The sequence below is a fragment of the Psittacula echo genome (genome assembly GCF_963264785.1).
Source record: "Psittacula echo genome assembly, chromosome: 6".
In the NCBI taxonomy this organism is placed as follows: Eukaryota; Metazoa; Chordata; class Aves; order Psittaciformes; family Psittacidae; genus Psittacula; species Psittacula echo.
Genome location: NC_137743.1, coordinates 18,234,726 through 18,253,433, shown reverse-complemented (window position 1 = coordinate 18,253,433; position 18,708 = coordinate 18,234,726). Strand labels below are relative to the sequence as shown.

The 18,708-nt window shown below is 39.0% G+C and overlaps 1 protein-coding gene across 1 annotated transcript; it reads right to left on the bottom strand.

Annotated features, from left to right (window-relative positions):
* Positions 1–4,774: 4,774 nt before the first annotated feature.
* Positions 4,775–17,051, bottom strand: CEP55 (centrosomal protein 55; the record flags this gene model as incomplete). The annotated part of the gene is made up of 8 exons (XM_080621721.1): positions 4,775–4,981; positions 6,524–6,643; positions 7,565–7,636; positions 9,373–9,689; positions 11,777–11,918; positions 12,490–12,555; positions 15,013–15,297; positions 16,869–17,051. 8 exons carry the CDS (start codon positions 17,049–17,051, stop codon positions 4,775–4,777), a joined length of 1,392 nt encoding a protein of 463 aa, XP_080477847.1.
* Positions 17,052–18,708: the final 1,657 nt, after the last annotated feature.

The window sequence follows — 18,708 nt, the reverse complement described above, 5'->3', positions numbered from 1 at the left end:
CTTTTCTGCAAGGGACTGGTTTGCTGTAAGCAGGCAATGCTAGAAGAGAATTGGCATCTGTGAATCCTCAACAGCACCTCCTTTTGTGCACCTAGCCTTTCTTGAGGAGCCATGTTTCTCACTGGCTGGCTTGGCTAGCTCCTACGCAATACCCTGGCTTCCTGAATCCTGATCCTGGAGCATCCTATGGAGGGGAGCCCAAACTCCCCAGATGCCAAAGAACTGGACAGCATGGCACTGTCCATTAAAACTGTGGGAACGAGCACTTCCCAACATTAGGGAATTAAGTGATACCAAGTTGCACTTGTGTCATTTATCTTGTTTTCCAGCAGGGTTGTGATGGCATGAGTGCAAACATTGATTTAAAATGGCTTTGTCTGCTCAAACTAGAAGTTTATACATAGAAATGCCAGCACTATTCTGGTTGAGAAACAAGGTGCAGTAAAACTGTTATATTGACTTCTGGTGCAGTAGCTACTAATTTTGCCTGGAGTGAAATAACATGAAGAGTTAGTGCAGAGTAACAGTTGTTACCTGCTTCTTTTTTTTTTTTTACGATTTAAATCTTTTGGTGTGCTTTTTGCAGGTCTATATGAGTCATTAAAAATAGGGCTTCAAGGGACTGTGAGCACTCATCTGGCTGATGTTCCTGGCCTGAGGCAACCTCACCAGCCAGAAATGGTTTAGGTAGTTATACAAGTTATACTAGTTATACAAGTGCCCTGTAAATCTCCAGTGGTGGAGATTTTGCAGCCTCTGTAAGTGATGTGCTTCACTGCTCTACTCCAACCACCAGAAAGATTTTCCTTATGTCAGAATTTCTGCTGGTGCAGTTTTGAGCCTGTTACTCTTTTCACTGAGCATAGGAAGACTACTTCTTCCCTCTGTATGAAATTTTGTCATTTTTCTTCATGGTCTTTTCTAGACTGCATAATCCTGATTCTTTCATGAATTTTCCAGAAACCTGAAAGACTTCTACTACATTCACATTAGTTTGAATTGCTCTTGAAGTCTAATACTCAAAATTGGATACAGTATTCCAGTTGTCTCATCTGGATTGAAAAGAAAATGAAAGCTTACATGTAAAACATATAAGAGCCTGTTTATTCATCATGTTGTAAAACTTTTATTTCCTTACCTACCTTTTAAAATCCCACCTATGCTGCAGAATTCTCCTACACAATTGCTCACTGTGCCAACACAATCCTGCACTGTCCTTCCCTGGGAGATACGCAACTGCCTTGCTGCAGCTGGCTGCCTTGACAAAAACCCAAACACACCCCCATACTGACAACGTGGCCATCTTTTCAACACCCAGAGAGACTTTGAGCAGGACCTTCCCTTACTGCAGGGTACCTAATTCTGTCACATTTTAAAGAAAGGAAAAGATTTAGAGATGCTGTAAGTAGCATTCTGAGTTGCATAGTCTCACTATACATAATGCAGCTCGTGTTACTGTCTATACTGCATCTTTCTTGTGTGATAAAGATAATTGCTTATCATTTTTAAGGTAAAACCATAGCCACAGCTGTTATTGTAATCTTAACAGTTCAATCAGATTATGAGATATGGAAATTACTGGACACGTTGATTGCCAGATTAAAGTGGAAATGGCTAGACCTTCTCTACTGCTACATTTTCATAGCTTATAAACTTCCCCTCTCTCTGCTTTGGAGATCCCACAAGACCAATATTACCCCTAGTTTTCTTGAAGACACCGCACCATTTACATTAGCATTCTCTGCCAGATAAACAGTGACATCCCATTGTCTCTAAGTATTTTTGCTGTTCAGCATGATTCTGTTACAGCATAACCAGCACTACATCTCCCTGCCACGTTATCTGCACAGTTAAACATAAGTGGTTTATTGTATAGTTTGCCTAACATCTGTAGTACAGTTATTGGCACATGGTAAATAACTGTGAAAAATGGTTATCGAAACCAAGAGCAAGAGCTGCACAAGCAAGCAAATGATTAGAAGTTGATCCGTTTGATGTAAGAAAAATAACAGCCATCACTCAGTTATTATTTCACAAGCAGCTCTCCTTGTGTAAAAAGTCAGTTGTTATGCAGAGTTGAGCTGTCTTTACAACCACACCCATGGCATCAAACCCATTTCAATGGCTTGCTGTTTACAAAGAACACAGTACGTGAAAGCCAGGGTTTATAAATATGCTGGTACTGGTGAATATGTGCATTAATCCAGAATCTTCCCCAGAACATCTTCAAATGATGCAGATTTCACAGAATTTCTGCCAGGTTGAGATTCAATTACTTGAAATGGACATAACTCAGAAAAAGACTCCTGAAATTATAAACACAAACTGCTTGAAATCACAGCATTTTAAATATTATCTCCTGCCTTATAAAGAACTAAATTTGCAGCTAAATCCTAGCATTAAGATGAGCTTATTAGGCACAAACCTCTCTGTCCTACATATGACTAGAGAGAGGAGCAGCAGACCTTTCGCCCTTTTTATTGTTCTTTTTTTTTAAGGATAAAAAATAATTTTCAGTCCTAGAGAAAAAACAGTGAAACCACCTGCATGCTTTCTAGAGTTTTATAGTTGGTTTTAGTCACATGTGACAATATTATTTGTGGTAATGCCTTCAAAATAGGTCTTCTGATGCACTAGAATGTCATATTGGTAATTTTCAACATACACCACCCTGATGTCAGGCAAGGTTTTTCTGTGCTTAGGTCTAATATTTAGCAGGTAGGACTGAACTAAAGTTCAGAAGAGGTGCTGGAATGAACAAAACTTTTTAAAGGCTATCACATTATCAACTTAATGATTCTCCTTCTGCAGTACCTGTTTCTAATGAAAAAGTGGTTTATGCTACTGAAGACTGCTGGCCTGTAGCAGGCAAGCTTATTTCATCAACAATACATAAAAGATCAGAATTTCCTTCTGCAGAAACTATGCCAAGTATGCAACTGTGAATAGAATGCCAGCAGATCGGTGTGTTCTTTAAAGACAGCTAACTTAAACTTCCAAAAGTAGTTTAATTAGAGATTAAAAATATTAGGCTGCAAGAAAAAGCACAGTCATTATACTGAATTTATAAAGTATTTAAAAAGAAAGACATGAAACTAAAACACTTTTCTTCATAGAAAAACCTTGAGATTCTGAAACATAATTTCTTTTTTACTCATTAGTTCATCATATCTTTGGTCAAAAAGCTGTAGCTACAACTGAGCAAAATTAGCCTGAGACGTGGTCAGTGAAACTGAAAAGTGGATAGATAGTGGCTAATACAATAGATTTGGCAAATACATTTCAGATATAAAGCTAATAGCTTTTAACATTTTCTTTCTCAGGAACACTAGATTTAATTGATAACAACATCACTTGATATTATAATAGTTACTGAAAACAACCTGGAAGACACCATCACATTTAAGAATAATGTTTAACCATCAGAGATTACGGTGAACCTAACGGGGTAAAGGCACACAGCTTTGCAGCAAAATGTGATGGAAAAAGCTGATATTACCCAGCAATCATAATCAGTGTGGCAGAGATAGACCTGGGGAACTTCAGTCCTCAGCAAACCATAAAAGTGCAAAAGAAGAAAATTTCTCTTAACTAGTGTATCTTTGTAAAATTTCCTCACTTTAATTTTTGTGGAAGGAACTGCTTGTTGGACTTAACTACAGATGCAAGGAGCAAAACGCTTGCAACAGATCCTGGTTTACAGTAAGTGCTAGAGGAAGATAACACTGTGATTGCAAATCTACAAAGGATTTTTTTTTTGCCAGTTTCTAATTTGTTGAAAGAATTTATTGCTGACTTGTTTTCTGTATTAATAACAAAATGTAGTGACAGTTCAAATCCACTAGAGCAATCTATTAAAAACTGCCCTTTTGAACTGGGATATTTGTCAAATGTAACAGATGGAATAACTGACATTTCCCAACTTTAACCTCTAAAATGCAGAAGTGCAAACAAGTTTACTTCAGTATAATTCTACACCCAAACTTCAAAAGTGGTGTCTGACATTGTCTGAAATACAAAATTTTTCAGTACCAAGAAAGTCTGTATTTGCTAGGAATTTGGTTTTCTCAGTGGCATTTTATTTTTTGAGAATAACTTAAACCTTGGTCAGCATTTTTATATGAGCTCTAAGTCACCCTTGACTGTAGTTCAGGAAAATAAGCTACTTATGATTGATGTTTTCAATATGAATCTTAAGCAGCAAAGATCTAACATGACCCTCCTGAGTTTTAATGTATCAAGATGGTGATACATTACACATGTATGATACATATATAATTATACATAATACATACACTACACACATGCACATACCCCCTGTATACATAAATATATATATATAGTTCACATGAGGGCCAAAAATCTTCTGCAGCTATTACTGTCAGTTAAGGTACAAGCACAATCATCAGGAATCACCAGCCAAAAACTGGATATGCCAAACATTAAAATAAAGTCTGACACAATAGGTGTGCTTTTACTGCTCCCATTTTTAATAGTGCAAAAAATATAAGTCAGTAGTTTGGTGTTTGAAGATATTCCTCATTCTAAAAATATTTCCATTGGCAACCAAATATGCAGTAGCTATTTTTTTTGCAAAAATAGTCATGTGAGGTTAAATAAATTACTATGATGTTTTTGTGGAACCGTGTTATAAAACTAGCAGTCCTTTATATAACCTTAGGAAAAAAAAAAAAAAGCTTTAGAAAGATCTTTTGCCTTTGTAGAAGAGCACATTGACTGTGTATAAAGCAAATATAGTAAGTCCGTTTGGAGCTCAAGCTGTACAAAAGTCAATATGTGCTAGTAATTCTCTATGTTGACTTGTTCGATATTGCATTTTACACCTGGGACACTCAAGAAAACTTTCATCAAGAAGGCTGGAATGTTTTGGAGAAGGACTTCTATCATACACGGTCAGCTTCTCTTCAAATGCAACCTGCAAGTCTTCTTGCAGTTCCATATGTCGGGATTCCTGGAGTTTCTGGAAAAGAGTTAGTGTAAGGTTGGGGCATGAATGCACTGATCAGATATTAAGGTTTGATGGGACATAAGCCTTGTGTGTATTACAGCACTAAGGGTAGAATTTTAAAGATAGCTAAATGCAGTGACACTACCCATGCTAAAAACAGAGGGCCCGTTGTACAATTCTAACACATTTAGATTAGATTGCAGCTAGCTTTTCTGCAGACTATTTAAGACAGGTTCCCCTAATGTCTGACTGGGAATCCTTCCCCAGTCATCTTCCTACCTGCTCACACACTATGTTCTCTTAATAAAATGATGCCTTGATCACCTCTACATAGGATACTAGCTAATTACCTTCCCCAAAACTCTACTGTAATTTCAGTTCTTCTGATCTCATGTGTGAAGTTCTTGTCATGAACTCTGTCCCTAACTGCAAAAGACACCTAGTTGTCCATTTGACAGCTGCTTCTCCAGCTTCTTAGCACAGAGGAACTCAAAGATGTAACTTCCCTGCTCTGCCCAAACTTTGCTCTACTGCCAGCAGACAAGTTTTCCAGTGGTTTCCCCAGGCAGCTGCAGCAGCAAGTGCGGTCTTAGCAAGTGGGGCTCTCCCAGGGGCAACACATGTTGAAGCGTTGTGACGTGAGTGAAGAACATCAGAATCTCAGGATTCATTCCATGCCCTTCCTCTTTTGAGAAAATGCTTCCAAGTTGCCTAAAACTAAAAGGGAAAGCAGTCTGGCAGAGTTGCAGAAGAAATCCTCATATGCAACATGTTAGGAACTTTTGCCTTTATCTTCTTTGTAAAAAATCACAGTGGCCCCAGGCCTGATCTAATGAGGGACACGGGTTCCATTTTGAAGCTCATTTAAATCTAGAACTACAGTTTTGACAATCTTATTCAGCTATCACCTAATCTTACAAGGTTAGGCAATCCTGGATACAGCAGAGCAAAACAGATCGATGGCTTGCTTAATACTTAATCTTTCTCTATAAATTTCTCCAAGTCTAGGTGGCTTTCTTGGGCTTATATAAATAATAAGCAGCAAACAAACCACAGTCCTCACGACACAACAAATGTCTTTATTCATTGTAGTAGTGAGCTTGTCTTTTTGGACATGAAAGCCCCAGGTTTTAATGGCCCACCCAACCTGCATCAGATGGTGGTGGGGGAGGAATTCAACTTCTGTGTTTCTGGATTCCATCCTATTCACCAGCTGCAAGACTGAATAGAAGCATAATGCAGCTTTGCCGTTCTACAACAGACAAAACTAGATAACACATTGGGATACAAAACAGTCACTTTCCCCGCTCAGGAACCTAACTATTCTGGATCTGCTGTACTAGTTCTGCATGCACGCTGTAAAGAAAAACGATGCCTAGCTAGCTGACACAGGGCTCTGCATCTTGCGGACACACACCTAAAGGATGTAAGGACCTACAGGGAATATTTGATGACATGAACAGAAGACTCACTACACTTGAAATAAGATGTGAAAAGATGCACATTTATGCAAAATCCCTGACTAAATTCACCTGCAAGTTATTCAGTACATACCAGAGGTTCCAGACGGGCTATTTGCTCCCTAGCCTCGCGCAGTTCCTTAAGGACTTCATTTAACTGATGCTGCAAGTTCTGTTGATCAAGATGTTTATTCTCAAAGTCTGTGGTGCACATCTGGATCAGGCAACCCCCCAGAGTGAAAAGTAAAGAATTAAGGTCACAATTATTAAGAACTGGGGGAGGGGGTGTCCCCTTCTATATATTTAAAGTAAGTTTTATTCTGCAGTCATATCTTATAATGTAATTTTAGAAAAGAAGAAAAGAAATAAGTCCCTTGTTGCTTTCACTACAGTGAAATTCATACATGCCAATTACGAGAATCTTCTCCCTTTGCAGAGGTGGAATTTGAAGTTATTTTGGTTGGAACATGCTTCAAGCTGTCTTGCAATTTTAAGCTGAGCATTTTACAGAAAATCGTATGTGTAAGTTCTCATTAAAAATGGCAGTTTCTACTCCAGGATCTTTCTTGTATCAAGATAATTTGGACAGGAATTATGGGTAATACTGTACACCCAAGCCTAGAAATTAAATGAAAATTCCCCCCCCATAACATCAGTTAGAGGTAAGAATGTACTTGGAAAAAAATAGAGAAGATGAAAAATACAGCAATGCAATTATTTGTATAACTTTGTAAGAGTATATTACAAAACTTCAATGAGCTAATTGGTTTTAGCATGTTTCCCATACCTAATCTGAGGCTGTACAATTGACAAGTGATTGTGGAGAAAACACAGAATCATAGAATAATTAGGGTTGGAAAACAGCTTGATATCACCTAGTTCCAACCCCCTACCATGGGCAGGGATACCACACACTAAACCATGTCACCCAAGACTTCATCCTGTAAAAGGTTATAGGTCTTTGTCTTGACACATGTCAATTTTTGGAAGCATCAAGAGATTACTAGGCATGAATATTCAACTGTGAGTATGACTTTATTTAATATATTAATCATTCTTAAATTTGAAGTTAGTCTAGAAAGCCCTTGTGTATAATACAAATTAAGTATCAGCATCTCAGCATGTAATTGGGTACCTGTTGTTCCAACAAAGCTATCCTACGGTGTTCCTCCTGCTGTTTGAGCAATAATTTACGAAGAAGTTGCACCTACAAGGAATAGAAACATTTTTAACAAACTGCCATATACAACAGTGAATAAACTTAACAAATAATGACTCTAAAATGTGGGGGGAAGTAAACTCTAATAGTCCAACACCAACAGAAAATGTATGCCTGGTATGCAACAGACAAACCAAATTCAAATGTCTGTACTTCCCTGGGGTTTTCCCCAGGGAAACATTATTATTGCACTGAGGAAACAAAAACCTTAACTTTCTTAGGCAATTGCCTAACACAGACAAAAATGTGCGCACAAAACTGTGTTTGTGCTAACAAGCCATGATTTTAATGAAAAATAAGCAATACCTTTTTTTCCTTAGTAAAAGTTCAAGACTCAGGAAGTGCTATATTATAATGGATTATGTAAATGTATACAATAAAATATCCTCCATTAACAGCAGGTAGCAACTTTTATAGTGAATGCTGTTGTTCAGCTAAAAAAAAAAAAAAAAAATCCAACAAAACCCACCAAAAAACCCCAAAACAAAACCAAAACCAACCCCCTTTTAATTGTTATTAACCAGAGGGAAGCAGCCTGTGTTTTGAGAGCTAAACTGTTGCTCCAGGCACCAAAGTAGGCTATGAGAATTTTATTCTTATATTTATTCTCAGCTCTGTATTGCTTTGTTATTGACCCCAAACGTCTCCAAGTAGCAAGTCTATCTTATTTGGACGCCCTGAGGACAGTCCTTCAAGGAGGACTTTCCAGTTTCTCTTCAGCAGATGTGTGATCATGATTTTGTGTTTGGAAGAAGAAACAATAGATTTATTTTGGTTTGTTTTTTTGTTAGTATCACCATGCTTATAGGAATATTCCAAGACACCAGACACCACAGTACTCCATGCAGGGGAAGCAGCAAAGTCCTAGTATTCCAAAGAAAGGGAGGGGAGGGAGGGGGGGATCAAGAAGAGTTTTTTTTTAACTGAAGTCATCACGGTACTCTCTGGAACAATTAGAATCTGATGCAAAAGCCGCAGAACAAATCTGGCAACAGCACAAACCACAGGTATTGAGCAGCCTGATGGGCACTCCTTAGCTTTATAACTACAGAACTCTGCTCAGTGGTTTCTATCATAGCTGTTTTCAAGACAGAAACAACTTAAGGTCCATCTCTTCCTTTGCTTACCTGGCCCTTGCTTTCTAGTACTCTGGTGTGCCTGCATAGTTATTATGCATGGCATTATATACAGAATCAAATGCAGGAACTCATCTGAATGGAAACACAAACAAACCAAAGCTCCCAGCTGCATGGCCATGGTCTTTGGCTGGAGGCACTATCCAGGGGCATAGCTGCTCATCCAGGAAGTAAAACTACAAGGCCACATGTGCATTGCAGCAGCCAGGAGACAGCACATGTCAGTGATATTCCACAGTTAGGACTGCATGATAAAGTAGCCTGTACAGACTTGAATTTTTACCTTTCTTTACCTTGAGGATGAACTAGATTAGAATAAATTATTCTCTTGCTTCTCCCTCTTGTGTCCCACAAGACCAGGGAAATAAGTGAACAAGTGAAGTTTCCTTGTTTAAACAACAAACAAGAGTTTGATTTTGATGCAAACCAATATATTAAAGAATTCAGTTTTAAGAGAAGGACATAAGTCTAGCAATACATAGACAACAGTCGCCAGGGTGAGGAATAGTCCATTCTGGTTCAGTATGACTTTTCAGCTCTCTTGATTCTTTGCAAATGGATCCTAAACTTCCAAATGTATCCACCTACCTGACATAAAAGATCTTCAGACTTTTTCTTTTCTTCTCTGAGCTGTTGTTTAATAGCTTCATTTTCTTGTTTTAGTCTCTGCACTTTCTCTTCTTTCATTTTATTTTCATTTTCTAGAGTCTTGGTTGCAGCAGCCTGTTGTGACTGCAATAAGGCATTTAAACTCGTTATTTCTTGCTGTGTTTCTTCATCCTTCTTCTTGAATTTGTTAAGTTCAGATCTTAGCTGGGTTACAGTGCATCTTTCAGTCTCGAGATCAGTCTTAGCAGTTAGTAACAGCTGGTCATAATATTTTTGCTTTTCCTCTTGTAGATGACCTTAAAGAGTCAGCAATAATTGAGATAGTAATGTGGGGGGAAAAACCCAAAATAAAACACACTTAAATATCAGTACACCAAATACTTGACAGTATTTTAAGACATAATGATAGAAATCAACATTCTAGGCTATTACACAGCTCAGATTAGTATCAAACTTTAGCTAAAACAACTTTCAGTAAAGCCTCCTTCCCGATATAGTTACTTGGAAACTGCAACTTGGCTTGTGTATAGTATTCTGTGCTACAGCTTCCTTCACTAACCCTTATAGCAACAATACAGCCTCTGCCCTGACTATACAAATTCCATGTGCTACACGTAGTTCTTATATGGCCTCATGCATAGCACAGATGCATGGGAATCAAAGCCCAAAGACGCCAGATCTAAAAGACATTTCCAGATCTAAATCCCCTTAACCAAGGTTCTGGCATTACTCCCTCCCCAGATACCCCAGGGAGCTGATTTCACCACTGTTGACCGAAGCCAGACAATCCATTATCTTTTGCAGACTATCTTCTTCAAATTGTATGCCATCATTTACTTCTAAATTGCAAATAGAAAGGACTAGGGTTCTTTTATTTAAAAAAGCCTGCTTCCTGGCTAGTGACTGTTACTTCAGCCAGAGTTTGAAAAAAATTCTGCCTATTGGCCCAAGAGAAGTTCAGCAAATAGGGAAAAAAAAACCCAACCAAAAAAAACAAACCAAAAGCAAACAAAGAGGCAATCCGTAGAAATTCAGTGGTAACACAAAATATAACTAGAAGCAGAACAGGGAATGCAGAATTTCACAGGCTTTGCTGATTTTTGGCTCTGCAAATTTCTTGACTTTGTTACTTTTCCTATTGAAGGCTTCACCTCATTCTTCAAAGTGTAATTTACAAGGAAGAGTTTCTTGCTTGACTGTTCTTCCTCCCCTTGACTGCAGACTAGGCCTTACCTTCTTATTAGCAATACTGCTTTATAGGGTGGCAATATCCTCAGATACACATGGAATTTTTTCTAAGGAAAAACTTGCCATATCTACTTTCAATTTGTACAGCTAAGTTCTTAGAAACCTGGATTTTTGCTACTGTCTAGCTGATTGAAGAGAGGAACTTTCTTTACTCCTAGTCTCCCGGCTGTTCTGATGACAAAACTTTGACTGCAATAATTCTGAGCTACATTTTCTGGTGAGCTACTGCAGTCTGCCTCCCTCTAAAATACTATTCATGGATTTCTAAACAGCACCAAAACAAGATTATGGTATTTTACCGCTTTCCATAAAGATTCAAGCAGTAATATAGAAACCAAGCCATTGTACTTGAATTACTAAGTGGCAAGTACCTGTGGGCATACTCTTGCTCCAGATGGTGCTAATTCTAGTGAATTTACCTTGCAGGTCAGTTGCAGCACATACAAAATTAAGAATTAGATAATAAGAAAAGCAAGCCAAATCCTTCTGATTCTTTTGTTCAATGTGATTTTAATATTATTCCACATGCTGGTCGAGCACAAAGTCAATCTGAACGTATGGTATTGAGAGCATGCTCATTATTGAGGAGCTGCATAGCACGGAAGTGAGGTAGAGGTGGCCAGATTTATATTGCAAACCGCTCCTCTGGACAGCTGCCAAAACCTATGACAGGTTTTCATGCTCTGTAACAACTGTTCAGCTGAGTGAAGAACGTGGCAGTCTTGAGTCGTTTTTATAATATTTATCTTGAAACAAGTAAATTTAAAAAACCTGATCCACACCTAGCTAATAAATCCTTAATGCGTCCATTATGTAGGTTGAAAGTGTACTTTGAAGGATGGGAGACACATATATATTTTCCTCGACACTTTCCACAAACAGAAAGGTTGCTAATAGAGTGTCAAGGCTGTTAAAAACCATCTCTGAAGTAGATAACATGAAATACTGTTGATTAAGTAACAGAGCTAGATAACAGGAAGCAAAGAAATTTTACTTAGCCAAGTTTTACCATTAAACAAAAATGTTGAGAAGAAAGTTTTGATTTTGTTTTATTGTGCTATGATTTGTTTTCAGAAAACTTACTCTATAGGTAACTATGGTTTGGGTCACTCCTGAAAAAAAGTAAAGTTGATACCTTCAGAACTGAATTCTTTAGATTGTTGTTGGCTACCTATTTCTGACTTCTGTTCAAGTTCAAAGATCCTTCCAAGCAGGCCTCTGACATATGCTTCACGTTGTTGGTCATACAGCAGCCACTGTTGGTTTTTCTCAAGTGCCTTCATGAAAAGAAAGAAGAACAATGAAAAAGCCTCTGGTAATTTATCAGATTTCAAAAGTATTATTCTTATTTCTTAATATTAAAATTACATATTATACAGTTGAAAAAGATAAGCTAGTTAATTCTGCTGGAAAATGTAGTAATCTTCTCTGTGCAACGATTACAGCACATCTTCATTTGGAAAGATAAGTCAGGTTTCTGAGCATAAGTTAAAATTGCAGCAATATTAAATACTGACTGGCTTACTTTGAAAGGGGAGATAACTTAAAAATGAAGATTTCATGAGTTATGCCCAGATTATGAAGAATTAACCTTTCATCCTCAAATATAAAATAAATACAAAATAACATAACTTGAAAGTAGAATAACATAAAAGAGTATCATTGCAACTGTAAGTTTGCAAGAACAAGGACATGGATTTTACATCTGATTAAATCACAGAATTGTTCCATTTGGAAGGGACTACTCTGAGTTCCCATACTACCTAAAACCATATATGGTGATAATTGGCATTCTTACGCATCTTGATGCAGATGATTTGTACTTGCAGTGTTGTAGAGGAAACTTACATCTTTCAGTTGTTTTTCAACCTCATGAAGATTAGTTGGTGATCCAGTGCTGTTTGTTACAGCTTCCTGCAGTCAAAGAGCAACCCATTAATGTTCTTTAAAATGGATGGCTGAAACAGTAAACCTAGTCCTGTATCACAGAAAGGTTAAGAGTTGGAAAGGACCTTAAGATCATCTAGTTCCAACCTCCTGCCACGGGCAGGGACACCTCACACTAGACTATGTCACCCAAAGCTCTGTCCAACCTGGCCTTGCCACTGCCAGGGATGAAGCATTTACCACTTCTTTGGGCAACCTGTTCTAGTGCCTCACCACCCTCACAGTAAAGAACTTCTTCCTTATATCCAATCTAAACTTCTCATGTTTAAGTTTTAACCCACTACCCCTTGTTCTGTCGCTACAGTGCCTAATGAAGTCCCTCTCCAGCATCTTTGTAGGCCCCCTTTAGATACCGGAAGGCTGCTATGAGGTCAATAACTATTAATCTCACACAAATAGCAGAAGTTTAAGGATCTTCATAGTCTTTTTTTTTCTAAAGAGGATCTAAGTTATGGAGAAAATAATTCAATATATTTAAAGTCTCCTGTTAGATACAGGACAAAGAGTTACATTTAATTTATTCTATAACTCTGCAACTCATAGTTACAATAAAACTAAGAAGCCTGTCATGTGTTTTTTTGCTGAACTGCTATCTTGGAAGACCCAAAGGGTGCAGGAGAGCTGAAAAATGAAGATATTTAGGGTATTATTTAAATACATATAAAAGGTATTTGTTCTATTTTCATATCCTCATACCAGTTACCAGTTTGACAATAAGCCAGACCCATAGGATTGTTGGGGAAAGCTGGAGACTGGGACAACTTCACTGGGATAACAGTAAGATTATAAAGCTCTGGGAAACCAAGCAAGCCTGTCTGAAACCACAAGGACATCCTGACTGATTTTCTAAGACTGACCCATAGCAGAGTGCTTAATGTATGAGGCGGAGTTCTTTAGACCCATCTAAAGCTAGAGAGCAGTTAAACAGTTATACTGCTTTCATAGTCTGAAGTGTTTATTCACCGCATGCTAGAAAGCTTTTCTGAAATTGTGTAGAAATAAGGGAAATTCAAGGAGAGAAAAAAAAAAAAGAGTAGATTACTTCCCAAATCCAAGCTACATTTTCTCAAAATTTTCCTGTAATTTCTTTTAACATAATTTACAAGGTTTATAACTGAAAAAAATACAGAACTTTGAATGCCATCATTAAATGTCAGCACTTCCTAATCAAAATAGGATTAAGAGACACTACAATTACTTAGCTTCCTATTTCCATGAAAATTAAAATTCTGCCTCAATGAAAACTCTCAAAATTGCATCATACAACTGTTATTTCGATTTCAGAGTATCCCTGCTGCTCAGGTGCCACCTAGCAGTTTCAAGCAGCATTGCTAGAACTTGCAAGCATTCCAAGTCATCCAGTCAAAACATCAGTAACATTTTGCTGTCCTCTGTTGATAAATCAATTAAAAAATTAAAAGAAAATTCTGGCTTTAAACTAAAAGATATTTTGGTAGTTCATTGACAAAACTATCGTGGAAATCTCTTGAAAATTAACATACATTTTAAATTCTCTAATAAAGTTCAACTTTTGATATTGAAAATAACCACATTACATTAAAGTGGTATTTTCCAAGATACTGCATTATTAGAAGTGACACAAATAGGTATTATCATTGAAAATTAGTACTTTAAGATAGTTTGCTATGTATTTGACTAAAGCTGATTTTCTAGAAATTACCATTTCCATGCAGAGCACAGAGAAGCAGCACCATCTGCTGGAAAACACTTACAGGCACCTGTTTTTAGGTAGTGACTTCCCTGTGCCACTTGATGAGATACCAGTACTTTTTCTCTGGAACATTAGGACAAGCAGGAGTGGAAAAAACAACTGTAGAAAAGTAGAAGCACTTCTAAAAGCTGCCAAGTGCCTGGCACCATGCTTATTAACCACTTTAAATGAGAGAAGCAACTCATTAGTCATCTTATCTTCTGTCACATTGATTTACTGTGTGCGATGTCATGTAGGGTACAGGCAACTAGTTTTAATAACTAAGGAGCAAATGAGGATTCATTAGAGCAGGTAAAAAGATATTCTCATGACTGAAGCTGAACACAGTTTGTCCTTGTTAATGCCCCATGTTCCTGTTACTGCTGCCTTCCCAGTGTGTTTAAATACTGAGCATACAAATCCGACAAGAGCACAATATCTGCTTAAGCAACAGTGGATCATTACATGTGACACCACCAGTCATACCACTTGCATGTGAGCTTGAAAAGGGACACTACAGTACAGCATTAGAGAATTCCCTTCCCAGCTGCATTGCCTGAAGTCGTGCTCCCTGACCTTCATTTATCATTCAGTCTGGATAGCAGCTACCGTCAAGAATATTTCAGCATGCAACACAACTCGACTAAAAATCCATCCAAAATTTTATATTGGTGCTTAGTGGGCACAAATTCCAATGTTTCTTCAGTGCTTACCTGAGATGCTTGAGAAGTACCAGTTCTGTTTTCAAGCTCTGAACATTTTGCAGTAGCAGTGGCTAAATTACATGTTAACCGGTTCATTCCTTCTGATAGAGAACAAATTAACTGATCTTGCCTTTCTGCTTCCTTTGTTTTTTCCTCTAATTGACTTTGTAATAAGGAGACTTCATTATTCTTGTTTTTGGACTTCAGCCTGTCTTTCAGGTTTTGGATTTCTTTGTCCTTCTCTCCAAGAAGATGGTTGTGTTTTTCTTTTTCTTTTTCAAGGGAAAGTATTTTCTAATGACACGGAATTAAAAGTGACACAAATGAGTGTCAGTCTATGCAACAAATGCATTAGCAAGTTTACAACAGTTTGAGAAGATACTCACTTTGAAAGGTTCTGTCTTAGCCTTTAAATAGCTGAGAATATTCCTTCTTACTCAAAACAGACAACACTACAGTGGTCATCTGAAATATTTCAAGTGATAGTAAAAGCAGTCTGAAGTAGATGAAACAAAGAAAGAATGCAAAGAACCAAATTTCACAGACTTGGTAGGTACCGAGTTTTGTATATGAACACAGATCACTAAAGTATATGAACATGAAAACACAAGCAGTACAAGAACTGTAAAACACATCCAGTTAAGTGGTTGGTGATGTTTCTTAGCACTGTCTGGCTTATTATTAGCTTTTGAGAAGCAGCAGACCTTCTTGCAAACTAAATGACAGTAAGCGAAGTTACAAAAGCGTTCAGCATTTGAAGTTGAAGCGTTCAGCAGAACTCTGTTTTCCAAGTTATCCAGCCTTTCAGTTTCAAAATGTGCTTTAGAAGACATTTTCAACAGGTACTCTCTTTTCAGTAGGCCTCCAGCACAGGTAATTATTACACAGCATTAGCACTGCATTTGAGATGCCCTGGGGCACTGTTTAAGCTTCTGTTATGATGGCATTTCATTTTCATTGAGTGGTTGAAGACCTTACAGTGCTCACTACCAAACAGTACCTAGTATATCTAAACATGTCTGTGATTTTTCCACCTGTAAACTAAGAACTCAGTATTAAGTATCCAGCACTGAGCAGGCAGCAGACTTCACCAGCCACAACTAATACACCAAGGAATTTAGCCACAGCAGTACCTGAGCTGTCTAGCCACAGCTGGTACTTCAGTTAGCACTTCTCTTGTGATGTTGTAGCACAGACACATGAAACACCTTATTGTCAAAATAAGTGGTCTAGAAAACTTAGTGTGCCTAGTCTCCATTAATCACATCCTTTGAAAAAGTACATTTAAAGTCTCCCAGTCCTCTGGGAGGCCTCACAGTATGCAACTTGGTCAGGTATTAACTCTCAAGCTTCTTTATGTGCAACCACAAGCTTACCTTGAATGGAGTAAAAGGCATGGAAATTGCAGTGTCTTAGTTTCAGCCCTTTAAGTTGTAATGGAAGAATGTGGTGAACTGATTGCAGTTTTATTTGCCTATAGCTGACAGAGAACATAGTTCAAGCAAATATTTTGCACCTTTTGGCATGTGTCCTAGGCAACTCTTTGCAAACATAATGCTCTTTGTAGATAGTGCTCAAAATGATTCTCTGAGACCAGCTGTTCTGAACAGCTGGACATGTAAGGACAGGCCTTAATGGACCTTTGGCCTCAAGCCTTTGTATTTGACAGCCTTGTCAGATGACTGTAATTTTATTAGTTCAGTCATCATTGAAAAATATCAAGCTAAACCAGCATTGACATCAAAGTAAACTAAGCTTTAGATGAAAGATCGGCATCTTGCTTAAAGTGGGACACACTCAGACTGATGCTAACAGTACACAACTAGACCATCACAAAAGCCACTTCAAGTCAAACACGACCTCACCTCCAGGAGCACGCTCCTTTCCGGATCAGTCATTCTGCTTTTCCCTTTAACGATTTCCTCCATCGATTTCCTTAGGGCAGCGTTCTCCTGCTTGCACTTCTCGAGCTCACCCTCACCTCTGGAGCTACTCGACTTCAAGCCCCACTTCCCAACAATTATATCCTTGGCGGTCTTGGAGTTCATCTTTGAGCACCTATAAAAAAACAAACGTTATGGGATGGCAGCCAGCCCTTTCTGCAGGCAGGACGTGACACCCGGCACAGGCTTAAACACGCACGGGCCCGTGGACAAGCTGAGTCCCGGCGGGGAAAGGGGTTTCCACCCGGCAGCGGACGCTCCCGTCCGGCCCCGTTTCCGGGAGTTTGAATCCCGCGGCTATGATCGTCATTTCCGCCCAGACCGCCGCACAGTGGAAGCGCTACGGCATCTCCGATGGGGCAAACATATGGGGGTTGGGGTAAAGAACGTTTCCGCCAAGACAAGGACCGGAGGGGGCTGGCGAGCAGGCGAGGTCGGGGCATGAGTTGTTTGGCGTTGGGTGCTCGTTGCTGCTAGGTTTCTCGGGGATCTGGAGAGGAAACGCATGACTGGACTGGCCAATGCCATCCATGGGTCTGCCTTCTCACCGCCTCCATTCTCTGTGCCCGCGCACCTGGTGATGGGCGGCCGCTGTGAGGCGAGGGCTGCGCCGGGGCGGTGTTTGCTTTCCCTCAGAGGAGCCGTAGTCAGTTTTCCTTTAGAGCAGGTTTCCATTTCATCCATAAAGGGCAGCTGTAGAAGAAGGGGTGGTAGCAGATGAGCGCACCCCTGTGTTCCCTGCGGCTGAGTGGCTGGCCCTGCCCTGTTCAGTGTTGGGGCAGGAAGGCCAGTGGCATCGGGTGGCAGGGACAGACAGTTTCTCAGTCTTCTGTCTTTATACCTGCCTGAACTTGTTGAATTTAGATAGATATCGAGAGCCTCTCCTGTGAGGAAAAGCTGAGAGAGTTGGGGTTGTCCAGCCTGAAGAAAAGGCGGCTCTGGGGTGACCTTAGAGCAGCCTTCCAGTTCTTAAAAAGGCTGTATAAGATGGAGAGAGATTTTTTTTTTTTAGCAGGGCTTGTTGCAGGAAGACAAGGGGTAATGGTTTTAAACTAAAAGAGGGGAGATTCAGGCTGGATGTGAGGAAAAAATTCTTTACAGTGAGGTTGGTAAAATACTGGCACAGATTGCCCAGATTGGTGGTGGATGTGCTGCCCCTGTAAACATTCAAGCCAGGCTGGATGTGGTTCTGGGCAACCTGATCTAGTTGAAGATGTCCCTTCGTATTGCAGGGGGTTTGAACTAGATGAGCTTTGAGGCTCCCTTCCAACCCAAACTGTTCTATAATTCTGTTTTTCTTCCCCAGCTACCACAACCCTAATCCTTTTAGAAAGGAAGCAAGGTCCATCTTGGCTTCAGAAGTATTAAGCTGGATATTTCTCATGTAAAAGTTAGGCTGCACTTTCTGCACATGACTCGCATTGCCCCATCTTGCTGGCTTCCTGTCTCATCTCTACTTAAAAACATATCTTGCAGTGGTATGCACTGCTGGTTTTTTTGCATCTGGTCCACAGCTGTAAAACTGAACATGGGATCACTTAGAGCAAAGAATTCTTGTACTTATCATGTAAGTTTTGCCTAGTTTAATTTTAGTGGAGTCTACTGCTTGTGTTTATGTTAAAACAAAATATTTACAGGTATCCAAACAATAGAGGGTCTTTTCACTTTGTTTTGTTTTGCACGTATTTCCTCAATTCTGTTTCATTTCTACTTATGTATATATGTCTCGAAATTTTCTCGAGATCTACTAAATTCAGCATGT